The sequence below is a fragment of the Rutilus rutilus genome (genome assembly GCF_951802725.1).
Source record: "Rutilus rutilus genome assembly, chromosome: 11".
Lineage (NCBI taxonomy): Eukaryota > Metazoa > Chordata > Actinopteri > Cypriniformes > Leuciscidae > Rutilus > Rutilus rutilus.
The window spans coordinates 12,798,412-12,819,954 of NC_140216.1; the positions used below are offsets into that span (position 1 = coordinate 12,798,412).

At 43.1% G+C, this 21,543-nt stretch overlaps 1 protein-coding gene across 1 annotated transcript in view; it reads right to left on the bottom strand.

Moving 5' to 3' along the window:
• The window catches only part of npr1a (natriuretic peptide receptor 1a), a 116,154-nt gene that overhangs the window by 53,489 nt on the left and 41,122 nt on the right, over positions 1 to 21,543 (bottom strand). The window contains exon 5 of the mRNA XM_084424018.1: positions 161 to 296. Coding sequence (XP_084280144.1) covers positions 161 to 296 — 136 coding nt within the window. The remainder of the gene's footprint in view (positions 1 to 160; positions 297 to 21,543) is intronic.

Here is a 21,543-nt window from a genome sequence, read left to right on the forward strand (position 1 = left end):
CTAGGTTGATAAAATGAGCACTTTTGAGAATGAAATAATCTCTGGATTAGTTTAAATAATCTTCCTGTTTAGAATAAGATGCATTGTATACCAGACTCTTTTGTCGTTTAGCCCAAAATCTGTCTATGTGATACTATAGGTAAATTTGAGCAGAACTGACCATGGTATGTGCGATTCCACATCCTCTTATTGACCATGTCCCCTGGGGGCCTCACACCCGTCAGATCCAGAGTCTCGTTTAGGGCACGAGAATACAGCATGACTCCATCGTGAAATGATCCCGAAATCAGATTCATCTGGAAGAGAGGAAGTGCACAAATTACATACTAGCATTAAAACTCTAAATAATTGGAGTTTAAATTTGATTACTTTTATTAGATTACCAGCTCTCTAGATACCATACTAATAGCATTTTTGAAGAAAACTTCAAATATCATCATCGCAAGATTGTAATTCGATGACCCAACCGAGACTGTGTGCTATAAGAAATTGGAAGCGTTCCTAATGCTGTCCGTCATTCTCCTGTTACTCTGGTTCATCGTTAATTATCACACATTGCTCTTGTGCTGTTGAAATACAATCTGTTTCTCCTGATCCGACATGTGCATTTCAACACAGATAATTTTTTTTGATAGTGGAAATAAATTATAAAATGGCGATAAGGAGTTAGTCAGTGAGAATTATTTCATACTTGTTAATATGGTGCTCGTATATAAGTAACATCTAAATGACAATGAATTAATACACAGATTGGTGTATTGGTACACATGCACAAGTTAGAGATAAACAAAGAGGCCTTTTTAATCAACAATGGGAACATGCAGGAAAAACAGAATGACAGCTACACTTCATACAAATGATGCCAGACAGAGAACCAACTCAGACTGAGGGCTTAAATACATAGAGCAAACAATAGAGCTAATGAGTTAATTAATAAGACAACAGGTGAACGGGAAAATCAATCAAACACACTGGAAAACGTCTCGGTTACTAATGTAACCCTCGTTCCCTGAAAGAGGGAACGGGAGACGTAACGTCGACGTGACGACATAATTGGGATCACTTCAGGGAGCCCTATCAACTTCAAGTGTCTACAGAACGAGCCAATGAGCGTTGGCGTGCGTGAATCGCGCCATGCGCCCCGCAGCGCGGGTATAAACAGGAAGCAGGCGCACGCACACATTGTCTTTCGCTGAGGAGCCGAGATTGTGACGGCCATGCAGCAATGGTGGCGACGGGACGTTACGTCTCCCGTTCCCTCCTTCAGGGAACGAGGGTTACATTAGTAACCGAGGCGTTCCCTTTCAGTCGCTCACGTTCGACGTAACGTCGACGCGACGACGTAATTGCGATCCCTTGGAAAACGCCACGGTTGCTGCCACATCCAGCGCCATACGCAAGACTCTCAGACCCCCAACTGGCTGGGGCGGAAGACCTGCGTAGAGAGAGTTCAACTGCTGTTCCGTTATACCGAACACAGTGGAACTCTTGGATAACACTGGGAAAGCGTGCCTTTCCAGGGGAGAAGGACGCTGCGGAGCCACATCCTGCCCGAAGGGAGGTACCATGTGGAGAATACACATATGGACTGGCCGAAGGGGCAGTGCAACATATGGAATGTCACTGGGGTGGCTCCAGCCCGAAGGGGGAGGTTACACCGGACAGTGACGACAGAGCAGACTCTGCCAAGGGAAAAAGACAGGCTCACCGCAGGGAGCTGGTTGTGGAAGAATACGCATATGGGATCGCCGCAGGGATCACACATATGAAACCCAGCCTAGCACAAGTTACACAAGCATACGAGCACTAGGCCTGGCATTGGACGCTCCGGAACGTCCGACTGCCGGAGCGGTGCGGAGGAACTTACAGGGTTCGCCTAAGTGGGGAACTCGACTGGAGCAAAAAGCGCACGTATCCATTCCGAGGAAGGGAGTGGCGCAGCAAGCCGACACTAGAGCGGGAACTTCGGTGTTACTGGCTAGTTGAAGCGAGCACACAGGAAGAAACCAGCTCAACAGGCTATAAAACCTAGCGAACGGGTTAGGTGTCGCCCAGCCCGCAGCTCTACAGATGTCTGTCAGCGAGGCGCCGTGTGCCAGCGCCCAGGAAGAAGCGACACCCCTAGTGGCAGGGCACGCCTTGGGCTTCATAAGCCAAGGCGATGACATCCACTATCCAGTGGGCCATCCTCTGCTTGGAGACAGCCTTTCCCTTCTGCTGGCCTCCGTAACAGATGAAGAGCTGAACTGAGGTCCTGAGGCTTTGCGTTCTGTCCATGTACAGACGCAGAGCGCAAACGGGACAGAGAAAAGCCAGGGCTGGGTCTGCCTCCTCCGAAGGGAGTGGTAGGAACCTTGGGCACGTATCCGGGCCGGGGTCTCAGGATCACGTGAGAGTTACCCGGGCCGAATTCTAGGCACGATTCGTCGACTGAAAATGCATGCAGGTCCCCTACCCTCTTCATAGAGGCCAATGCAACCAGGAGTACTGTCTTACAGGACAGGATTTTTAACTCAGCTGATTGCAGAGGCTCAAAGGGTGGTCTCTGAAGTGCCGAAAGGACCAGAGACAAATCCCAAGAGGGTATAGGGAGTGGACAAGGAGGATTCAGTCTCCTCGCTCCCCCCTCAGGAACCTGACGATCAGGTCGTACTTTCCCAATGACTTACCTTCAACTGCATCGTGATGTGTGGCAATTGCGGCAACATACACTTTAAGGGTGGAGGGAGACAGCCTTCGCTCCAGCCCTTCTTGCAGGAAGGAAAGCACGGCTCTGACCGAGCAAGATTGGGGGTTCTCCTCGTGAGATCAGTCAACGAACAGGTTCCGCTCTAGCGGAAGTGATGGTGTCAACTACCGCTTGGGGTAGGTCACCTAGAACCTCCGCATCCCGTCCAGAGACCAGACATGGAGTTTCCAGAGGTCTGGACGCGGGTGCCATAGGGTGCCCCGTCTCTGAGAGAGCAGGTCCTCTCTCAGAGGAATGGGCCAGGGAGGGGCTGTCGCGAGGAGCACTAGTTCCGGGAACCAGATCCGGCTGGGCCAAAACGGCGCAACTAGCAAGACCTGCTCCTCGTCCTCCCTGACTTTGCACAAGGTCTGTGCAAGAAGACTCACTGGGGGAAATGCATATTTGCGTAGGCCCCGGGGCCAGCTGTGTGCCAGAGCATCCGAGCCGAGGGTCCCCTCGGTCAGGGAATAAAACAACTGCAGTTGAGGCCCCGTCCACAGACCTGAAGCTGCATGCCCGTTGTACGTGGCCCCCCAGCCGGTGGCAGAGGCATCCGTGGTGACCACAGAATGCCTGGACACTTGCTCCAGGGGAACACCTGCCCGCAGGAACGAAGGGTCCGACCACAAGCTGAGAGTTTGTCGACAGAGTCACTTGGACCCGGCACGAGCCGCTCTGCCACGCCCATCTCGGGACTCGATCGTGGAGCCAGTGTTGGAGCGGCCTCATATGAAGCAATCCGAGCGGCGTTACCGCAGCTGCAGATGCCATATGCCCCAGGAGCCTCTGAAAAAGTTTCAGTGGTGCCGCTGTTCTGCGTCTGAGTGTGCTCACGCAGTTCAACACTGACTGGACACACGCTGTCATGTTGATCGAGTCCAACTCCATACCGAGAAAAGAGATCCTCTGCCCGGGGGTGAGTTTGCTCTTTTCCCAGTTGACCCGAAGCCCTAGGTGGCTGAGGTGACTGAGCACCATGTCCCTGTGTTCGCACAACTGCTCTCTCGACTGGGCCAGAATGAGCCAGTCGTCGAGGTAGTTGAGAATGCGAACACCACGCTCGCACATGGGAGCAATGGCCACCTCCGTGACTTTTGTGAAGACGCGGGGCGACAGGGCCAGCCCGAAGGGTAAGACCTTGTACTGATATGCCCGTCCCTCGAACGCAAAGCGAAGAAACGGTCTTTGTCAAGGGAGAATCGAGACATGAAAGTACGCGTCCTTCAGGTCGATCGCTGCAAACCAATCTTGGGGACGGATGCATTTGAAAATGCGTTTCTGCATAAGCATCTTGAACGGTAGCCTCTGCAGGGACCGGTTCAGGACGTGCAGGTCCAAGATTGGTCATAACCCACCACCTTTCTTGGGTACAATGAAGTACGGGCTGTAGAAGCTGGTCTTCATATCGGCTGGAGGGACCGGCTCGATCGCGTCCTACGCCAGTAGGACTGCGATCTCTGCCCTGAGCACAGGGGCATTGTCCGCCAGAACACGGGTGAACAGAATGCCCTTGAAAACAGGGGGGTGCCGGGCGAACTGAATCGCATAGCCGAGTCTGATAGTACGGATGAGCCAGCGAGACGGGCTGAGAAGCGCTAGCCAGGCTCCCAGACACCGAGCAAGCGGGACCAACGGCACCACAGACATACCCGGGGTGGGGCAGCGCGGCGGAATGCAGGGACCCGACTCAGACAGCATAGCGGCCCGAAGTGGGGTCAGAGTGTGTGGTGCATCATGTACCTGCTTTCGTCGAAGGGCAGAGTGAGTGTGCGGAGGCGTCAGTGCGTCTGGGACACAGCCACTGCTGCCCGCTGGCGATGAAAGAGGGGCTTGGGAGTGACAAGGCATAGCGTTGTCTACCGCCAAGCGGGCCCTCTTGGAGCCCAGAGGTTTCAGAAATTGCTCTTTTGTTGAAAATGTGGGTGCCAACAACCACAACCTGGGAAAGAGGGGCATCCAGGAACCGATATTTATCGGTGTCCCTCATGTCAGCCAGGTTGAGACAAAGGTGGCGCTCCTGGACCACCAAGGTGGACATCGCCTGACCGACTGAACGTGCGGTTTCCTTCATTGCCCGGAGGGCGAGGTCGGTTGCCACACGGAGCTCCCAGAGGAGCTCTGGGTCAGAACCACCCTCGTTCATGTCCATGAGCGCCTGGGCCTGGTGGACCTGCAAGAGCGCCATGGCATGGAGGGCGGAAGCAGCCTGTCCACAGGCCTTGTAAGCCTTTGCCGTTAGACCGGACGAAAACTTACAGGCCTTGGACGGGAGGCATAGATCAGGGGTTTTCAACCTTTTAGGATATGCGCCCCCCCAAGTTTGTCTAATTTCATTCGCGCCCCCCACCCTCCCAAAGTGCGTGCAAACGAACATCATTGCTATACAAGTTGTGAAGAGGTTCAGTGTTTGGAAGGAAGACAGGGTCGGCGTGACTGGGACTCACACGTTTTATTTACAAAACTCAAATCAACAAACAAAAGTTGCGCCAACAGCGCATTCACCGTAGCCTTGCTACAGCATACAAAACAATCTCACAATAAAACTCTTTCCACTCGTCAGTAACTCTTTCCACAAGTCACCTGTATTATGTGTGTTACGAACTTTAAGAGTCTGGGAATGTACCGTAACATTTATATATGAATATGCTGCTGGATGTGAAGTGAGGTGGAAGAACATGACAGACAATCTTTGAAAGAGAAAAATTACTGGACTTTATTTACCACAAGCCGAAGCCACTGAATCCAGTAAAATAACAATAATAATGTGCACTATGTACAATGTAATAATGTAAACAAACAAACAATAAATGGGAAAAGAACAAAAGCAGCGCCAAAGAACAAAATATAACAAAACAATCCTTAATCTTAAACAACTCAGACACAGACACAAGAACTCGATTCACCACAGAAAACTCATTGCGCTACAAAGAGCTCAGTTCGCTACAGAAAACTCATTCCACTACAAAGAGCTCAGTTTGCTACAGAAAACTCATTCCACTACAAAGAGCTCAGTTCGCTACAGAAAACTCATTCCACTACAAAGAGCTCAGTCCACTACAGAGAGATCAATTCGCGATCGAGAGGGAGAAAGCATGAATGAACATGCCATCCTTTTAAACCAGCTGGGCGACCTCCGATTGGCTCTCAAGTGCCGCCTTAATGATGACTAACGTCCAACTCGGCCAATCACAGCAACCTGCGAGCAGAGAGAGTGAGCTAGAGACAGAGAGAAGATAATGAGCACAACAGCCAACACGTGCCAAAGCACACTAACGTGCACTGATCAATGAAAACAAACACAAAACACGCGTGGAGCGTAACATGTGCTGCATATAGCGTGCATAAAAATTGTTATATTAAAACAGTACATATCTAGCTTACCTAATGTGATGGCTGAGCCTGTTTCTGAGAGCACAACATACCAATCCGTGGTTTGATACCCGACACAGCTATCCGTAAATCATCGTCCACTGTCAATAAGCGCGAGCGATACTTGCTTTTGATGTAAGTTAATATAGAAAATGTTGCTTCGCAGAGCCAAGTTGAGGCAAAAGGCAACAGTACATCAATTGCAAGTCTCGCAAGTTCAGCGTACTCTGTCTCCACTGACAGCCAGAATTCCGGCAGTGTGTTCGAGTCAAACAGTGTCTTCAAAGTTCGGTCACTTGAAAGGTCCAGAAGGGCATCCTGTTGATTTGATGACAGACTCACTGCGCTTTCGATGAAGGGGTTACGAACCCAGTCGTACTGGTTCCAACTATGCTGCTCAGGAAAATACTTATTGAAATGTGCAGACAAGGCTTGTAGGTGGAGAGTTATTTCTTTTTTTGTATCATCCCAATTAAGCTCATTTTCCGTGAGAAATTCATCCAAGGTTGGGAACATGTCTACATTACCCCCATCAACCTGCCCTCTCCATCGCTCCAATTTCCTCACAAACCCCACAATTTTATTGGACATTGTTAGTAGGTTTGAATTTGGGCCCTGAAGAGACGAATTAAGGGTATTGAGTCTATCAAAAATGTCAGACAGGTATGCAAGGTCTGTGAGCCACTTTGGGTCAGTAAAAAAAATTGCAAAGGAAGATGCACAATCAAGCAGAAAAAGTCTTAGTTCGTCACGCAATGCAAATATCCTCTGCAATACTTTACCTCTGGAGAGCCACCGTACCTCCGTGTGCAAAAGTAACGATTCATATTCTGACCCCATTTCTTTGCATAATAGGCCAAACAGTCTTGTTTTTATGGGGCGAGTCTTGATGAAATTGACAATTTGTGTTGCTGTTTTAAGCACTGCGTTCAATTCGTCAGGAAGAGTTTTTGCTGCAAGGACCTCCCTGTGGATCATACAGTGGGTGAAACGCACATGCGGAGCTACTTCACGAACCAAAGCAGCGAGCCCTTTATTTTTCCCTAACATGGCTCCCGCTCCGTCTGTGCACACACCGACACAGTTGTCCCAACAAAGACCAAGTTCATCCAATTTACCATTGAGTTTTTCAAAAATATCTCTTCCGGTGCATGTTTTTTCCATTGCTGAGCAAAATAACAGATCTTCAAGCAATTTTCTCTCATGACGGTAGCGAACAAATACAAGTAGTTGCGAGGAGTTTGAGATGTCTGTCGACTCGTCTAATTGCAATGAAAAAAAAATTCCGTCCCGTATTCTCTCAATTAGTTGACATTTGATGTCGGTTGCCATTTCAGTAATACGGCGGCTCATAGTGTTGTCTGATAGTGGAATTTGTTCAACGTCGCTGGCAAACTTATCTCCAAACATATTTCTACAGATGGCCATTGCTGCTGGACGAATGAGGCTCTCTGCAATTGAATGAGGCTTTTTGTCCTTGGCAACTAAATACGCCACCTCATATGATGCTGTAAGCGCTTTGACTGCCACAGTGGTTTGGCTGGTCATAGTTTGTTTTTGATTTTTTAATCCCGATTCTTTACGGCGAAAAAAGTCAACCGGTTTATCTTTTAACGTCGGGTGTTTGGTTTGTAAGTGACGTATTAGTTTCACAGGTTTCAAACTGTCATTTGCAAGCACCTCAGAACATACAACACACTGTGGACGTGGTTCGTGATTAAGTGTGATGCATGTGAATCCGTATTGTATGTACTGTTCGTCATACTTTCGTCGTTTTGATGCACCCAGGCCTTTGGTTTTTGCTATTAATCCTCTCTGCGTGGAAAGCCCCGTTGACGTGGAGGGTTCGACATCAATTTGCGGAAGTTGTACGGGTTCAGTCGGACACTCTTCTTCTTTTTTGCCTGACGTTTTATCACTGGTATTATTACGTTTAAGCCACCGGTCCATTTTTGTTTTGTTTTAATATTTACAGTAGCTTGAACTCGATCGCGTCAACTCTGCTCCTCTGCTCTGTAGCCAACTAATATATCACCATGGCAACGTCACAGAGACTGAGGTCGCCTCGCCTGATTAGCTGCGGGACTAGCCCCCTCTAGTGGATGACTAAAGATTTGCTATCTTACATTCACGTTTCACTTAAGCCTCTGCATTCACAGTTTCTCGCGCCCCCCTTAATAGGTGTTGGCGCCCCCCTAGGGGGGCGGGCCCCACAGGTTGAAAACCCCTGGCGTAGATTACCCCGCCAAGAAGAGGCTGACGCTGGACACAATTGCATCCCAACAGCCCGCTCCACTGGGGGGATATCCACATACCCCTTAGCTGCCCCGCCGTCGAGGGTGGTGAGGGGAGAGGAGCCACTAGGACGGCTTCTGGCACTATACGGTGCCGTCCACGTCCTAGAAAGCTCCTCATGCACCTCCAGAAAATAAGGTACTGGGGTGGCGCACTGAGAACCAGTGCGGCCCGCCCCGAGAAACCAATCGTCCAACCGAGAAGGTTCGGGACGTGGTGGAGGGTTCCACGCAAGCCCAACCTTCTCGGCGGCCTGGGAAAGCATAGCCGCCCATTCTGGATCGGTTTCGGGCAACACTACATGCCCCGAGGGGGGTAACGCAGCCGAGTCTTCATCTCCAGAGGACTGAAGCTCCCCCTCCGATGCTGCGATCGACATCTGTCAGCTGGTGCCCCAAAGGAAACGGTTGGTCGTCCAGGAGAAGGACCAAGATGTTCACTAAGGGGCTCCAATGGCAGCAGCACTTGTGAGGCGTGAGGGGCCCACGGAGGTTGTCTCGGCGGGGAAGCCCTCACGGTAATCCTCAGATCACCCTGGTCATGCACAGAAGTAGGTCTATTCTGCGGGGCAGAATAGACGCTAGATCGGGGCATAGGCGAGGGGACTGCACCTCCCTTCAGGAAGGCGAGTCTCGATCTCAGCGCTGTGATAGTCATATTCCCGCAATGGGAACATGAACTATCCACAAAAGCTGTCTCAGCATGTTGAATGCCCAAACACGAGAGGCAACTACTGTGGCCATCTGCTGGCGCCAGGGAACGACGGCATCCAGAAACGCACAAGCGGAATGACATCCTGAAAAGGACGCAGGGTCACGCTTGTGTTGCTCTTTTAGAAAAAAAAAAAAAGAAAAAACACAGGAAAAACTCTCTTGTGCTGAGGCACCCAGGGGTAGCCGCATTGTGTATTAACACAGGGAAACGCCCACCTGACCCGACACACAAACAAAACAGCAGTTGTGAGCTGCAATGCTCGCGGCCACCGCTGATCGCGCCGTCACACCAACACAGACGAGAGTCTTCTCAGTTTTCTATTTGGCAGTCTTGTAGATTAAGAAGTCAACCAAAAGCTCGGCTCTGAAGTGAAAGACAATGTGTGCGTGTGCCTGCTTCCTGTTTATACCCGCGCTGCGGGGCGGGGCGCGTGACGCGATTTACGCACGCCAACGTTCATTGGCTCGTTCTGTAGACACTCGAAGTTGATAGGGCTCCCTGAAGTGATCCCAATTACGTCGTCGAGCGTCTGAAAGGGAACTAGGTCAAACAGGCAAACAGAACCAGAACACAATGAAAACTAAATTAAAACAGAATATACACGTTACAATCGGAATCCACACCCCAAAAAGTGCAGAATATAAAATGCTGAAACCATCTGAATTTAGTAAGATTTATTAAATAAAATTTGTTTTTGTTCTTGCCACTGTGTGTTTAGCTTGCATGAAGCCTAAAATATGTATTTTTGTAACAGGGTAGTAGTTCTTTCCATAATTTTGTTACTTCATTTATTTATATATTGCAGATATATAATGTTTATAGTGTACTTTCGGCATGTTTTCTGGTAAGTTCTGCGTGTCTTCTGCACATCTAGAACACTCTTGCTACAGTACAGTATGTAGCACTGCATGGCTCACGCTCGCCGCGCGAAGGCTGTAACCTGTTGATATTAAAATTGACATTGAAATTAGCAGACGGTGGTAACATAGGCAGTGTGAAACAGACGTGATGAATTGGAAGGTGTTGAATAAAATGTTGCATTAACTTTTTACAGTCAGTAAGCAACCAGCTTGCAATCACTTAGAACACGATAGCAACTATGTGCCAACAACAACTAACAGAACCAATCACATAGAAACGTTTTAGTTGATGTTATATATGCTGAGTGGTGTCCTTTATGCATTAACATTTAACTGTTTTTCAATGAGAATGAATAACTTCTATGCAGCAAAAATAGGCATCAAACTGATCAAAAGTGACTTTAAGCACATTTATAATTTTACTAAATATTAATATTTTTAATAAATTCAGTTCTTTTGAAGTTTCTATAAATCAAAGAATCCTGAACAAATGTATCATGGTTTCTAGAAACATTAAGCAGCACAACTGTTTTCAACATTGATAAGAAATGTTTCTTGGATCACGTGACACTGCTTAACATTCAGCTTTGCCATCAAAGGAATACATTACATTTTAAAATATATTATATAGAAAACAGTTATTAATATTATTGTTATGATTGAGATGACAGAGGCAGATCCAAGTGCAATTATTTATTAAATAAAAGACTCAGTCAAAGATAAGATTCAGCATCAACAGATTCAGGGTTAAACAGAGGCGTGTCGAGAACCAGGCTGGAGATCAAGGGCGGGCTGCAGGCAAACGGAATCCAGAAACAGGCCAGATATAGGTTAACTGATCAGAGTTAAATCAGAACAGGTGATAGTCAATCAGCAGTCAACAATGCATACTAGGAAGCAAGTACGTGAGTCCATAAACATACAAAAGGGGGCGCTGAAACTTGAGTAAGGATAATCCAGAAGGGCTGGCTACCGTAACAATTATATTATAATAATAATATTATATTGTAATCATATTTCACATACTGTTTTTTTTTTATTATTAAATAAATGCAGTATTGGTGAGAATAAGAGACTTACTGTATATGCATGCAGTTATGAAATAAACACAGAATCTTTTGTTCTCAAACTACAGTAAAACTTCAATAATGTCCATCAATTGTCTTGTCATTAACATTAGTACCAATGATGATGTAATTTGCAGATGATATTAACTTGCTGAATATCAATCCTACCACCCTTGTGTCTGTACTATATGTTGGGTACCCAAAAGTGAGCTAAATCTGACAACCTTTTTTTAGGAATGACCGGCATGAAAAAAGTAGTGTTTTTTAATTACGTTTTCTGCTAGAGTTACCAACTTCCCATAACTCTGAGAACACAAACACATACACCAGAGAGCAACACAACCAAAGACACTAAATTACACACTGGCATGCTTTATTACCCCTACGTGCCACTCAGTCATGATTACAACCACCCCACATGTGTGAAAATCTTGTGAGAGACTTGAACGGTTTTAGTACCGCTGTTTCCCAGCAGTCTTTAGGGACAGGTATTTAACTGGGTAAACATGTACATATATCAGCTGCTGTAATGTTGGTATGTGAACATGTGCATGAGAGACTGTTCAGAAAGCTCACACTGACATGTGATTATTCAAAATGTAGGTCTGCTCTGCCATTTATCACCACTGTATTTACATTTATGCATTTAGCATTTGTTTGAATAAGAATCTGATCCAATAATTGCCTGCTCCAATCTGAACTATTTTCCCATGTGGCGCAGTGAAAAGAGGATCTGCATCTACTGCAGATACATTATGAGACCCAAAAAAAAGCAATGAGATTTATTGAGAAACAAATTGAGACTTTGCCTCCCGCTTTACTCCAGTATTCTCACGTCTTCTCGAGAGCTTGAGAATAGATCTAAACAGCAGCGTTATTTTGTATTATTCATTTACTGCCATAGTACTTATTATTATAATTATATTTTTTACATTTTCATTTTAGTCATTTTGTTATGTGCTTTTGTCATTTATTATTATTATTGTTGTTTAAATATTTCTATAGCTTTTTATTTCAGTTTTAGTAATTTTAGTACTTCAATTTAACAATTATTTCAATTATTGTCAAGGCAGCTTTTAATTTTTTTAAGTTAAAGGTTTAATATTGTTTACTTTGTTTTAGCTTTATTTCCATTACTGAAAATTACTTTTAATAGGGTTAGTTTTAGTTAACAATAACACCACACAACAGTCCACAAATTGTGCCCAGATTTACCAGTATACGTAAAAAAATTCTTCCAAGACCTAACAAATTTGTGTATATTTTTTATTTCACCAGAACAAATTAAGAGAAATATTTGTGACGAATTTGATACTTGAAGCACCAGTGTGCACCACAACCATTGAGCAATATAATTTTCCTCTGTGATAATTCAAATATCCAGGGCAATAAAAAAACTGATCATAAATAAAAAACTGGCTAAATTTAGGCAAGGGAGAGATGCATTTTCAGCCAAACATCAGCCATCTGTCCACCTCACAAACCATCCATACCATTATCATCAAACGGTATGTATTGTTTGAAGTGGAACTGGATAGAATTCCAGCTGAACTGAGATCAGCTTTACTTACTACTAAAATCTAGCCAAATTTAAGTAACTATCACCTTACTAATAATAAGACTGTCAGCAATTAAGAGAGAACAAGGTAGAAGTCAGTGGCGCAGAGCCAGATGGTTTCTGGCAAACTCTTGAGCTCTGCCTTACTATAATGAAATGGAGGGGAACATATTCCAAAAAGCGAAAGGAGGCAGAGAGATGTACAAAAGTGTGGTTGTCATAGCAACTATAGACAGACCATAGACTCATCAATACAGAACATCTGTGGGTGATGGCGGATCGGGAAATTATGGAAGGAGAAAAGGAGATTGCTAGTGTCCTAGAGAAAGAAAACAGTGCAATGAAATGCAAATTCTGGGTAAAAGGTTGAACGGACTGAGAGCGTGGGAGATGGGGGAGGACTAGTCGAAAAAATGTGATCCAGACCGAAAAAAAACCAGTCAACAGGCTGAGAGATACTGAGAAAAAACATTGTGAAGTCAAAATAAAGGATTGAAAGCAATTACAGATTCAGACTGTGACTATTACAAAAAGAGAGACCAATATACAGCATATTTAAATAAGCATTTTCTGTAAATGTAAATGTTAGGGGTGCTAGTTGCTAAGACTTTCTTGGTGGTGGCCTGGATGTTGCTATGCAGTTGTTAGTATATTCTGGGTGGTTGCCTGGGTGTTGCTGCCTGGCAGTTACCAGGGTGTTCTGGATGGTTGCCAGGATGTTACTATGTGGTTGCCAGGGTGTTCTGGTTGGTTTCCAAGGTGTTGTTTGTTAATGTGTTCTGGGTGGTTGCCTGTGTGTTTCTACATAGTTGCAATGGTGTTCAGGGTGGTTGCCAAGGTGTTGCTATGCTGTTTATGTGGTATTCAGGGTGATTATGCTATGTAATTGTTAGGGTGTTGTATGTAGTTGCCTAGTTCTTGCTACACAGTTTCTAGGGTGTTCTGGGTGTTTGCCTGGGTGTTGCTGCATTGCAGTTTCCAGGATGTTTTGAGTGGTTTCCAGGGTTACAATGTGGTTGCTAGGGTGTTCTAGGTGGTTGTTTACTGGCTCAAGTGAAAAGCTTCCACTCCAAATTATTTTTTATATTCTGGTCTCTATATGACTATGACTATGGTTTTTTGTCTGTTTTACCAACATGCAAAAATCACAAGTCTAAATGATTTGAAAAGGAATACTTAAAGTCCCTGTAAAGTCAAAATTAAGTATGTGTTCTGAGTTTGTCATACCACCGAAAAATGTGTTATTAGCCACCCAGCCCAATTTCAATGATTAAAAAAGCCGCCAAGTAAATAAAATAAGCTATCAAAATCTCGAAAAAATGAGCAGTAGTCTCAGCTCTCAAACGCTGGGGGCGTGTCCGCTGGCTGCGCTGAAACCACGCCCACTCGCGGGAAATATGACTCGCGCACAGCTCGGTTCGGCCCCATTCACCAGTAACAGCGGATTATCAGTGAATTCCAGTTGTCTCCAACGAAAGTAAACTATCCTGATCTCTACAGAGGCGGGTGTGGTGGTGATCATCAGCTCTCCATCAAGGTAACGTTAGCTCTTCACAAGATAAATCCACCTCTTCTTGATATGATCATTTTTCGGAAATTTAAATAAGGACACCGATCTGTTTTCTAAGTGATTGCATCCAGGGAATACGCATTTACATGACGAAGGCATAGCCAGAGCCGTGGGCATAGTAGCTAGCAAACTGTAGGCTGTCTGATAGTAACTCGCGATTGAGCGATAGGCTTAGTGACTCCGTGCGTCATCAAGTAGGGGCCCAATCAAGCTCAGGGGGTCGCAGTGCGTCATCGAGCCCCCGTTTTAGCCCCGCCCAAAAAATCCGGCTCACAGCAAGGGTGAAAAACTGTTAAACGGTCTAACTCCACAATTTAGTACTTCACAGTTCTCAGTCTTTGTAACATGTTTTAGCAATACATTTCTAGCACTTATAATGTGTTTAGAATTTTTTTGTAGAATTGCCTTTACAGGGACTTTAAGGTTAGGGGTTCTGAAAAAAAAAAGAGAAATAGTAATAGCCTTAACAAGAACTACTAATGACACTATATTAACTACTATATCCACAGCAATGGACACACGTAATCCTTCCTTCATTACCCATAATTCCCAGTCCATTTCAACTGTTTCTGTCACCTATGGATGTCTGCAATCTTTGTTCCCACCGTTAGAAGTTTCTACATGGGAACCCTCATTGTACCGTATATTAAATACCCTAAAAAGGAATCTCCCTTTGGAGATTTTTCTATGGATAGTCACACAGTGAAATGGGCCATCCAATTAGAAATTGTTCAACAATGCTTTGGAAGAATGTATTAATGGAGAATTTAGGCCTTCCATGATGAAATGGGCAGCGAAACATGATATGAAGTACACCAAATGAAGTACAAGGACAGAGAAAGAGAGAGCCAAAGAGTATGAGAGAGAGAGAAAGAATGTGTTTGGCTATAGTAATATGGCAGTAGTGAAAGGAACAACTAATTGGAGAGATAGACATGTGAGCTGTGGGCAGAGGGAACCTTCCAAATGAGCTCACTGCCCTGGGGAAATGAATGGATGCATCAGGCTAACAGACTAGAACGACAGACGACAGAACAGTGAGAAGAGTTGCAGACACCTTATTAGACTTCAGAAAATAATTTGACTGTGCACAGAGCGTATAGCATATCTCATCAAATAGTTATCTATAAAAACACAGCAGCAACACTTTCCAGGCTTTCTATTAAGTCTTGGCTATGTTTTTAATACACACACAGGCAGCAGTGGCAGCTCACTAATTGTAGTGGTCTGGGGATCCTCTCCTGAGGATTTTTTTATTTTTATTTAAGTCCCCCTGTGGTGAAAATCAAGTTTTTAATGTTGTTTATATGTGGTGTTTTTAATGTGCTTTAAGACAAACCATGTGCAAATTCATAAGTCAACACCATTGCTGAGTATTTTCTCCTTAAAACTGCAGTGAACCAGAGACAGTCTCAAAAACGCGATTTAAAATCGCTGCAGTTTCTGACGTCAAAAACTACCTTGTAACCAATCATGTCAACGTGCTGGCGGGCTTTAGCATATCATTAATAGCGAACTAGCAGAGGAGTCTCGAGAGATGTCAGGTTATCCCGGTATATTTTTTGGTTGATATGTAAAATCAGGATTAAACAGGCAATGCGTGAGATAAGCATGGACAAACCGTATGGTACATTTCACAGAAATTCAGAATAGTATGGAGTTAGGACAGGTAAGAGGTAAGTATTCACAGGTAAATATAAACACAGTCTTAATATAAGAATACAGAACTAAGTATTCACAGGTAGGTTTTCTCAAACTTTCTGGTGATAAACAGAACTCAATACTGGTAAGTATTCACAGGTTAGTGTCATCACAGTTTCTTTGATGATCCAACAAAAACAATTCTCAAAGCAGGCCCGTATTACAGTTTTTCTCAATCGCCTTGGCAATTTTTTTCCGAAACAGTCTTAACATTCTTGAAACTGTAAGTGTAATTGTCACAACTGTTTGCTGGAACATCAGAACTCTATTGCATGTCTGCAAAATGTAGTAACTCACCCAAAACATTTAATTCATGCCAAAAACCTAGTTTTTGTGTCAGTAAATTTGCCAAAGCCACCAACATAAAAAGTATTTCTGTCATTGTGTGAGCCGTACTGGTCAAAATGTTTAGATGTTTTTTCACGACGGATATATTTGTTAAATACAAATTTCATGTCTGTTTTTTACACTGTACAAGAATGTCAGTTTTGTCTAGTTGAATGCTCTTGAGTATCACACTAAGCTTTTTAGATTTAGATTTCAGCAGTAAGTAAAAAATTTACTAGGAAAAGTCAATACTGTAGTACTCAAAAGGAAAATGGACATTTGGCCACACTTTATATTAGGTGTCCTTATCTATTATGTACTTACATAAATAAGTACAGTGTTGCAAAACACTTTTGCTGCTATTGAGGTGGGATATGGGCAAGGTTAGGGATAGGCTTTGTTGTATGGGGTGGTTTAAAGGGTAAGGGAGTAGTCAACAGTGTAATTCTAGATGTATTATTTGTAATAACATGCAGGTTATGTTATTTAGGTGTGCAATGTAAAAACATGTACACAATAAGTGCATTGTATCAAATTATTAATTTACTGTAAATGTTAGTACATTGTAGTTAAAGACACCTAATATAAAGTGGGACTGAACATTTTTATTTATACAGCACATATTTGTTGTAATGTGGTACATTTAAACTGAAAATTCACAGTTGCTCTTTCATTGTTACATATTTTATTACAGTATGTCTTTCCCTAACACCACATATTCTTACACATCTTCCTATTGCTCTTCCACGACAAGCAACTGTGTATTTTCAGTTTATATGTAACACATTTCTACAAAAACAAACTGCTATTGCTGTTTAGGGATTTAGATGTTCCTGCATGTTCAAAAATGCCAGTGATTGTGCTGGGCAAACTCCATATAGCCTACTGTATGCTTCCAAACTTGTTTGGTTGATTGGTTAGATTTTGATTCCTATTTCACAACAATGGCAGACCATTTGTCAATTCAGCAGACATTACAAATATTCCATGAAATAAGTATTTATGGAAAATACATGCAAGTCTGACAGATTTTGACAACTGAATGGATCATTTTGCATGTGGAGGCTCACACGATGAAAGAATGTTTAGAAGTTGTGAAGAGTTTGACAGTTTCACTGAGAGTCAGTTCATCAGTTTTGATGAACAAGCCATGTGCATTTAGATGTTGTGCAAATTGTAGACAATTGTACTTACTCTTTTGCACAAACGTGCCAAAACACATGAAAATTGCTTAAATCACTAAGAAATCTAAATCTGATGTGAACAAGAAATTAATTGTTCAGAGACCTGAACTTGTTGTTTTGAGAAAAAAAAAGTCTCATTCGAGAATTGAGCCAAAGCGATTGAGAAAACCTGTAACAAAAAAAGTTCAAAAGCATTATTACTATTATTATTACACATTATTATTACTTAGTCATTCAGGAAATAATCCAAAGAAACAGAAATAGAACAGCCTTTTAGGGTGCACAAGGTATGTGTGTGTTCCTTCATTTTTAATTAGTAGCTGTTCAATTCGTATCTTGGTAAATTTGTTGGCGGTCAAATATTCAATATCACTACTCTCCATAATTAAGGTAGTTGCTAGATTATCAGCGGGAGCAGTTCAAACTAATATTATGTTATTTAAGTCTCTGCGATGATTGGTTGATATATACCAAAGGAGGCAAGCCTCCGCTGCGATGTCTTTTTTCTCAACACTCTATGGCTATGACTGGCTATTCATTTATTTATTTTTTGTGGAGGAAAAAGTCTCTAGCTATGGATTTATCTCCCCCTGCCCTTCTCTATCCCCTCAGACTCCAAATCCACTCTGGGTCATTCATAAAATGATGACGCAGATGACGCATTTACTCAGCACTGTTTACAAATGTCTTCAAATTGGAGTGATATCGAAACTAAAGCACTTCTCCTCATCCGGGGCGGATAAAGAGATTTGTTAACAACTTTAGAAGTAACTCATCACAAAGTTTCCTGGTATTTTCTGTCACTGATGTGTGAATGGTCTGTTACCGGTAAAAAGCCAGAATGCTGTTGCTTGTGTGAACAGCACATTTTTGAATTTACCAGTAAAGTCGTTCTGGCAATTTTACGGTAATTTACCGGGATTGCTGTGTGAAAGGGGCTACTGCAAGTTGCCATAAGTCAGAGCCAGTTTGCAGATTGTGGGCAGTCAGATTTGACAGATTTAGCAGAAAATTGTTTAGTGTAAGATGGGCACAAATTTACAGATTTTTTTAGCTTCAGACTATGATTTCATCCAGTCTGGAGGATATCAAACATGTTTTATATTTTCAGCCGATTTAAGAATACATATAGTTTTTATTTGTCATGTGTCTCCTAAAAAAGGATGGGTATGTTTCTGTGTGAGTTTGTTGTGTTAGGAAAGTCTGGTATTGTGTGATCCTCAGTCGTTTAGCATATGATGCCCAGTTTTTCTGTAACCATTTACAAAGTCGGCAAGTGTATGATGCCTAATGTTTTAAAATCTGTTCAAAACTTAAATATAACACAAGTGAACAATAATAATTTCAGCGGAACAGTAATAAACAATAACAATATACAGATATAGATATAGATCATTTGATCACTGCAGCAGATTCATATACATATACATATAATACCTTCACTGCACACCCTAACACGACAGATTCTGGTTGGTTTGGAAAACAACAGTGTGGTCTTTCTGCTAAACTTCTCCTTTAGTTACATGGAAGGAAGTCGCACGGTTTTTAAATCTCCAAAGATCCATATAAGAAACTCGAAAGCCCTAAACACCTAAAAGAAAATAGCTCTTTTCCAAATCTAAGGTGCTAGAAAGAACCTTTCATGAACCCTTTTTTAGAAGAGTTCAAGGGAAGCAGAAAACCTCACAGCTGACAGAGGATAAATGGATCTGGCAGGTACTACTATTATTATCAAAGCTTAAACTGAGAAGATCAAATCAGAATCCATTCTTCTAGAAGGTCATTAGTAGGTGTGTTGTATAAAACACTCAAAAGCTTGTAGTTAAGATTCAAAGGACGGGTAGGCAGTAGGCTCAGGCAGGGCACATATCTTTAATAGCCTTGAGCTGATCTCGAGCTAACAGACTCCTCTGTGGTGACAGACTCACACAAGGAGACCTGCAGCTAAGGGTAATTACCACACTTCCCCACTGTCAGTGAAAGGTTACTCATCCCGCACACATGCATCTGGGTTTTTTCTGGGCGCGTACTGGGTGACATTTAATGTCGGAGCACAAACAAGCAGACATGCAGCTTCAATCATCTCAGACTAAGAACAACCATCTCATTCTATTTCGGGGGGCCAATTTCCTTTCTACCCCAAAACCCCTGAAGAACCTAAATATAAACCTCCCTTCCCATTAAGCACGTGTTATGGTTAGATGTTTAAGATCTTCTGTGAGAGTGTATTTTGCCACAAAGTAAAACACAAAAAGGTGGCAAATTCATTGCACTGTTGTGTAACTTTAGCATACAAAACCAGATGTCAACAAATAACCCTGTCTCATTCCTACATTGCCCTCAGTCCATCTTGCAGTTGCATTATGTGCAGTTTTTTATTTCTTCACAAAATGTTACTATATTATTGCCCAACTCTTTATATAAAATCGGATATATAAATATGTATATACATACATTATATACATATACCTTTTCTGCATACATACAGTACACTCACATAGGGCGATATATACTATATAGCAAATGTCAACTGCTTGATTGCTTGTATTGTTGTAAAATGTCAACAATATTATCCCCCAGGTCTGCTAAATGTGACTATAAGGCAAGAGGATATTAAGATACTATAAAAATTAACAGTATGATTTTCTTTAAAGCGGCTTTGAAACAATGTGTATTGTGAAAAGCACTATACAAATAAATTTAACCTGACAATACGGGTTGCGACAAGCATTTTTAAATCAAGCCGGGGCAAAAATACTCCCTTTCTATGCAAATAAGCCTTAATATAAAATGCACCAGATTTTTAAGCATGCCTTGCACAATTAACATTGCGCTATTTCAGTATATTAGCAGACAGATTTTTGCTTACATTTAACCACCTCTCATTCATTCCAATATACCAGTGGTCTTGGACACTATACTGACACCTATTGGCCTGGATGTAGAAAGGTTGTTTAGTAACAACTGCCGCTTTGCAACAAAGCTGTTTGTTTTGTTCTTTTCCCACTTTTTTTTCCGGATCATTGCAGTTTGTTTTATCAATTAAGCAGAGATTTCAAATATTTTCCCACTCATTCTCATTAAAGCAACACCAAGGAACTTTTCCTCTGCGGTCGCCCTACAGGTTGGAAGCGGAATTGTCCATTACCGCTGTCGTAAATAATTTAGCCTACCGCATCCTACTGTCGCACGCGCACGCGCACGCTCGCTGTTTATCCTGCACCGGCTTTGGAATCAACAATTGTAACGCTTGCCGTAAAGCAAGTCAAATTTGTAGTTTTCTTATGTCTCATTAGAACTACAGAAACGCGACCCGATCTGGCAATCTTACATAGCGTGGATATACCAGATAAAGGACCGCAAAGCGGTGGCATAAGTGAACCACTGAAACGAGTTTGGAAACATTATTTGAAGGTAAAAAATCCTACTTAGTGTTGCTTTAAGTTTGGACCGGTGAAACGCACACGTGCTGATGCATACTATCGCTCTCACTACTTTTGTCATTAAGTGCCCCTATTATGTTTTTTTCTGAATATTCCCTTTCATGCAGTGTGTAATAAAGCTGTTTGTGAATGTAAACGTTCTGCAAAGTTGTAAAGTCGAAAGTGGACAATAAATAAAGTTATTGTCTCCCAAAAGAAAGAATCGACTCTGAACCGCCTTTACTAGTCGTTTGTGTTTTGAATCCTACTGCTGTATGGTTCTACGTCACTAGAAGATACATTTGCATAATGCCCACCTATGTTGAACGTTGTCCACCTGCGAACAACTTGACCAGCCCACAACACGTCATTTTACTGACGACTGCTTCTCAAATCTCATCTGGCCAATCAGAGCAGAGCAGGCTCTCGGAAAGCAGGGATTTAGAGAGACTGATTCATCCATCGAGTCGTTTAAGAATCATGTGATATGCAATGCATTATGAGAAAATGAAACCGTTTTTTTACTTTTGAGGCATGTAAACCTGTTGTAGGAGACTCCAAAACAAAATTAGGGGCCTTTAAAATGCATAATTGGGGCACTTTAAAGAAATAACTCAGGTGTCTGGATTGCAGTGGTGGAGAGCTATAGTATAGTACATTGTGGAGGTTTGCAGCATCATTCACAAACCTAGCACTCAAAACTTGAATTGAGGCTTGAATGCTGAGGAACTGCCCTGTGCAAATT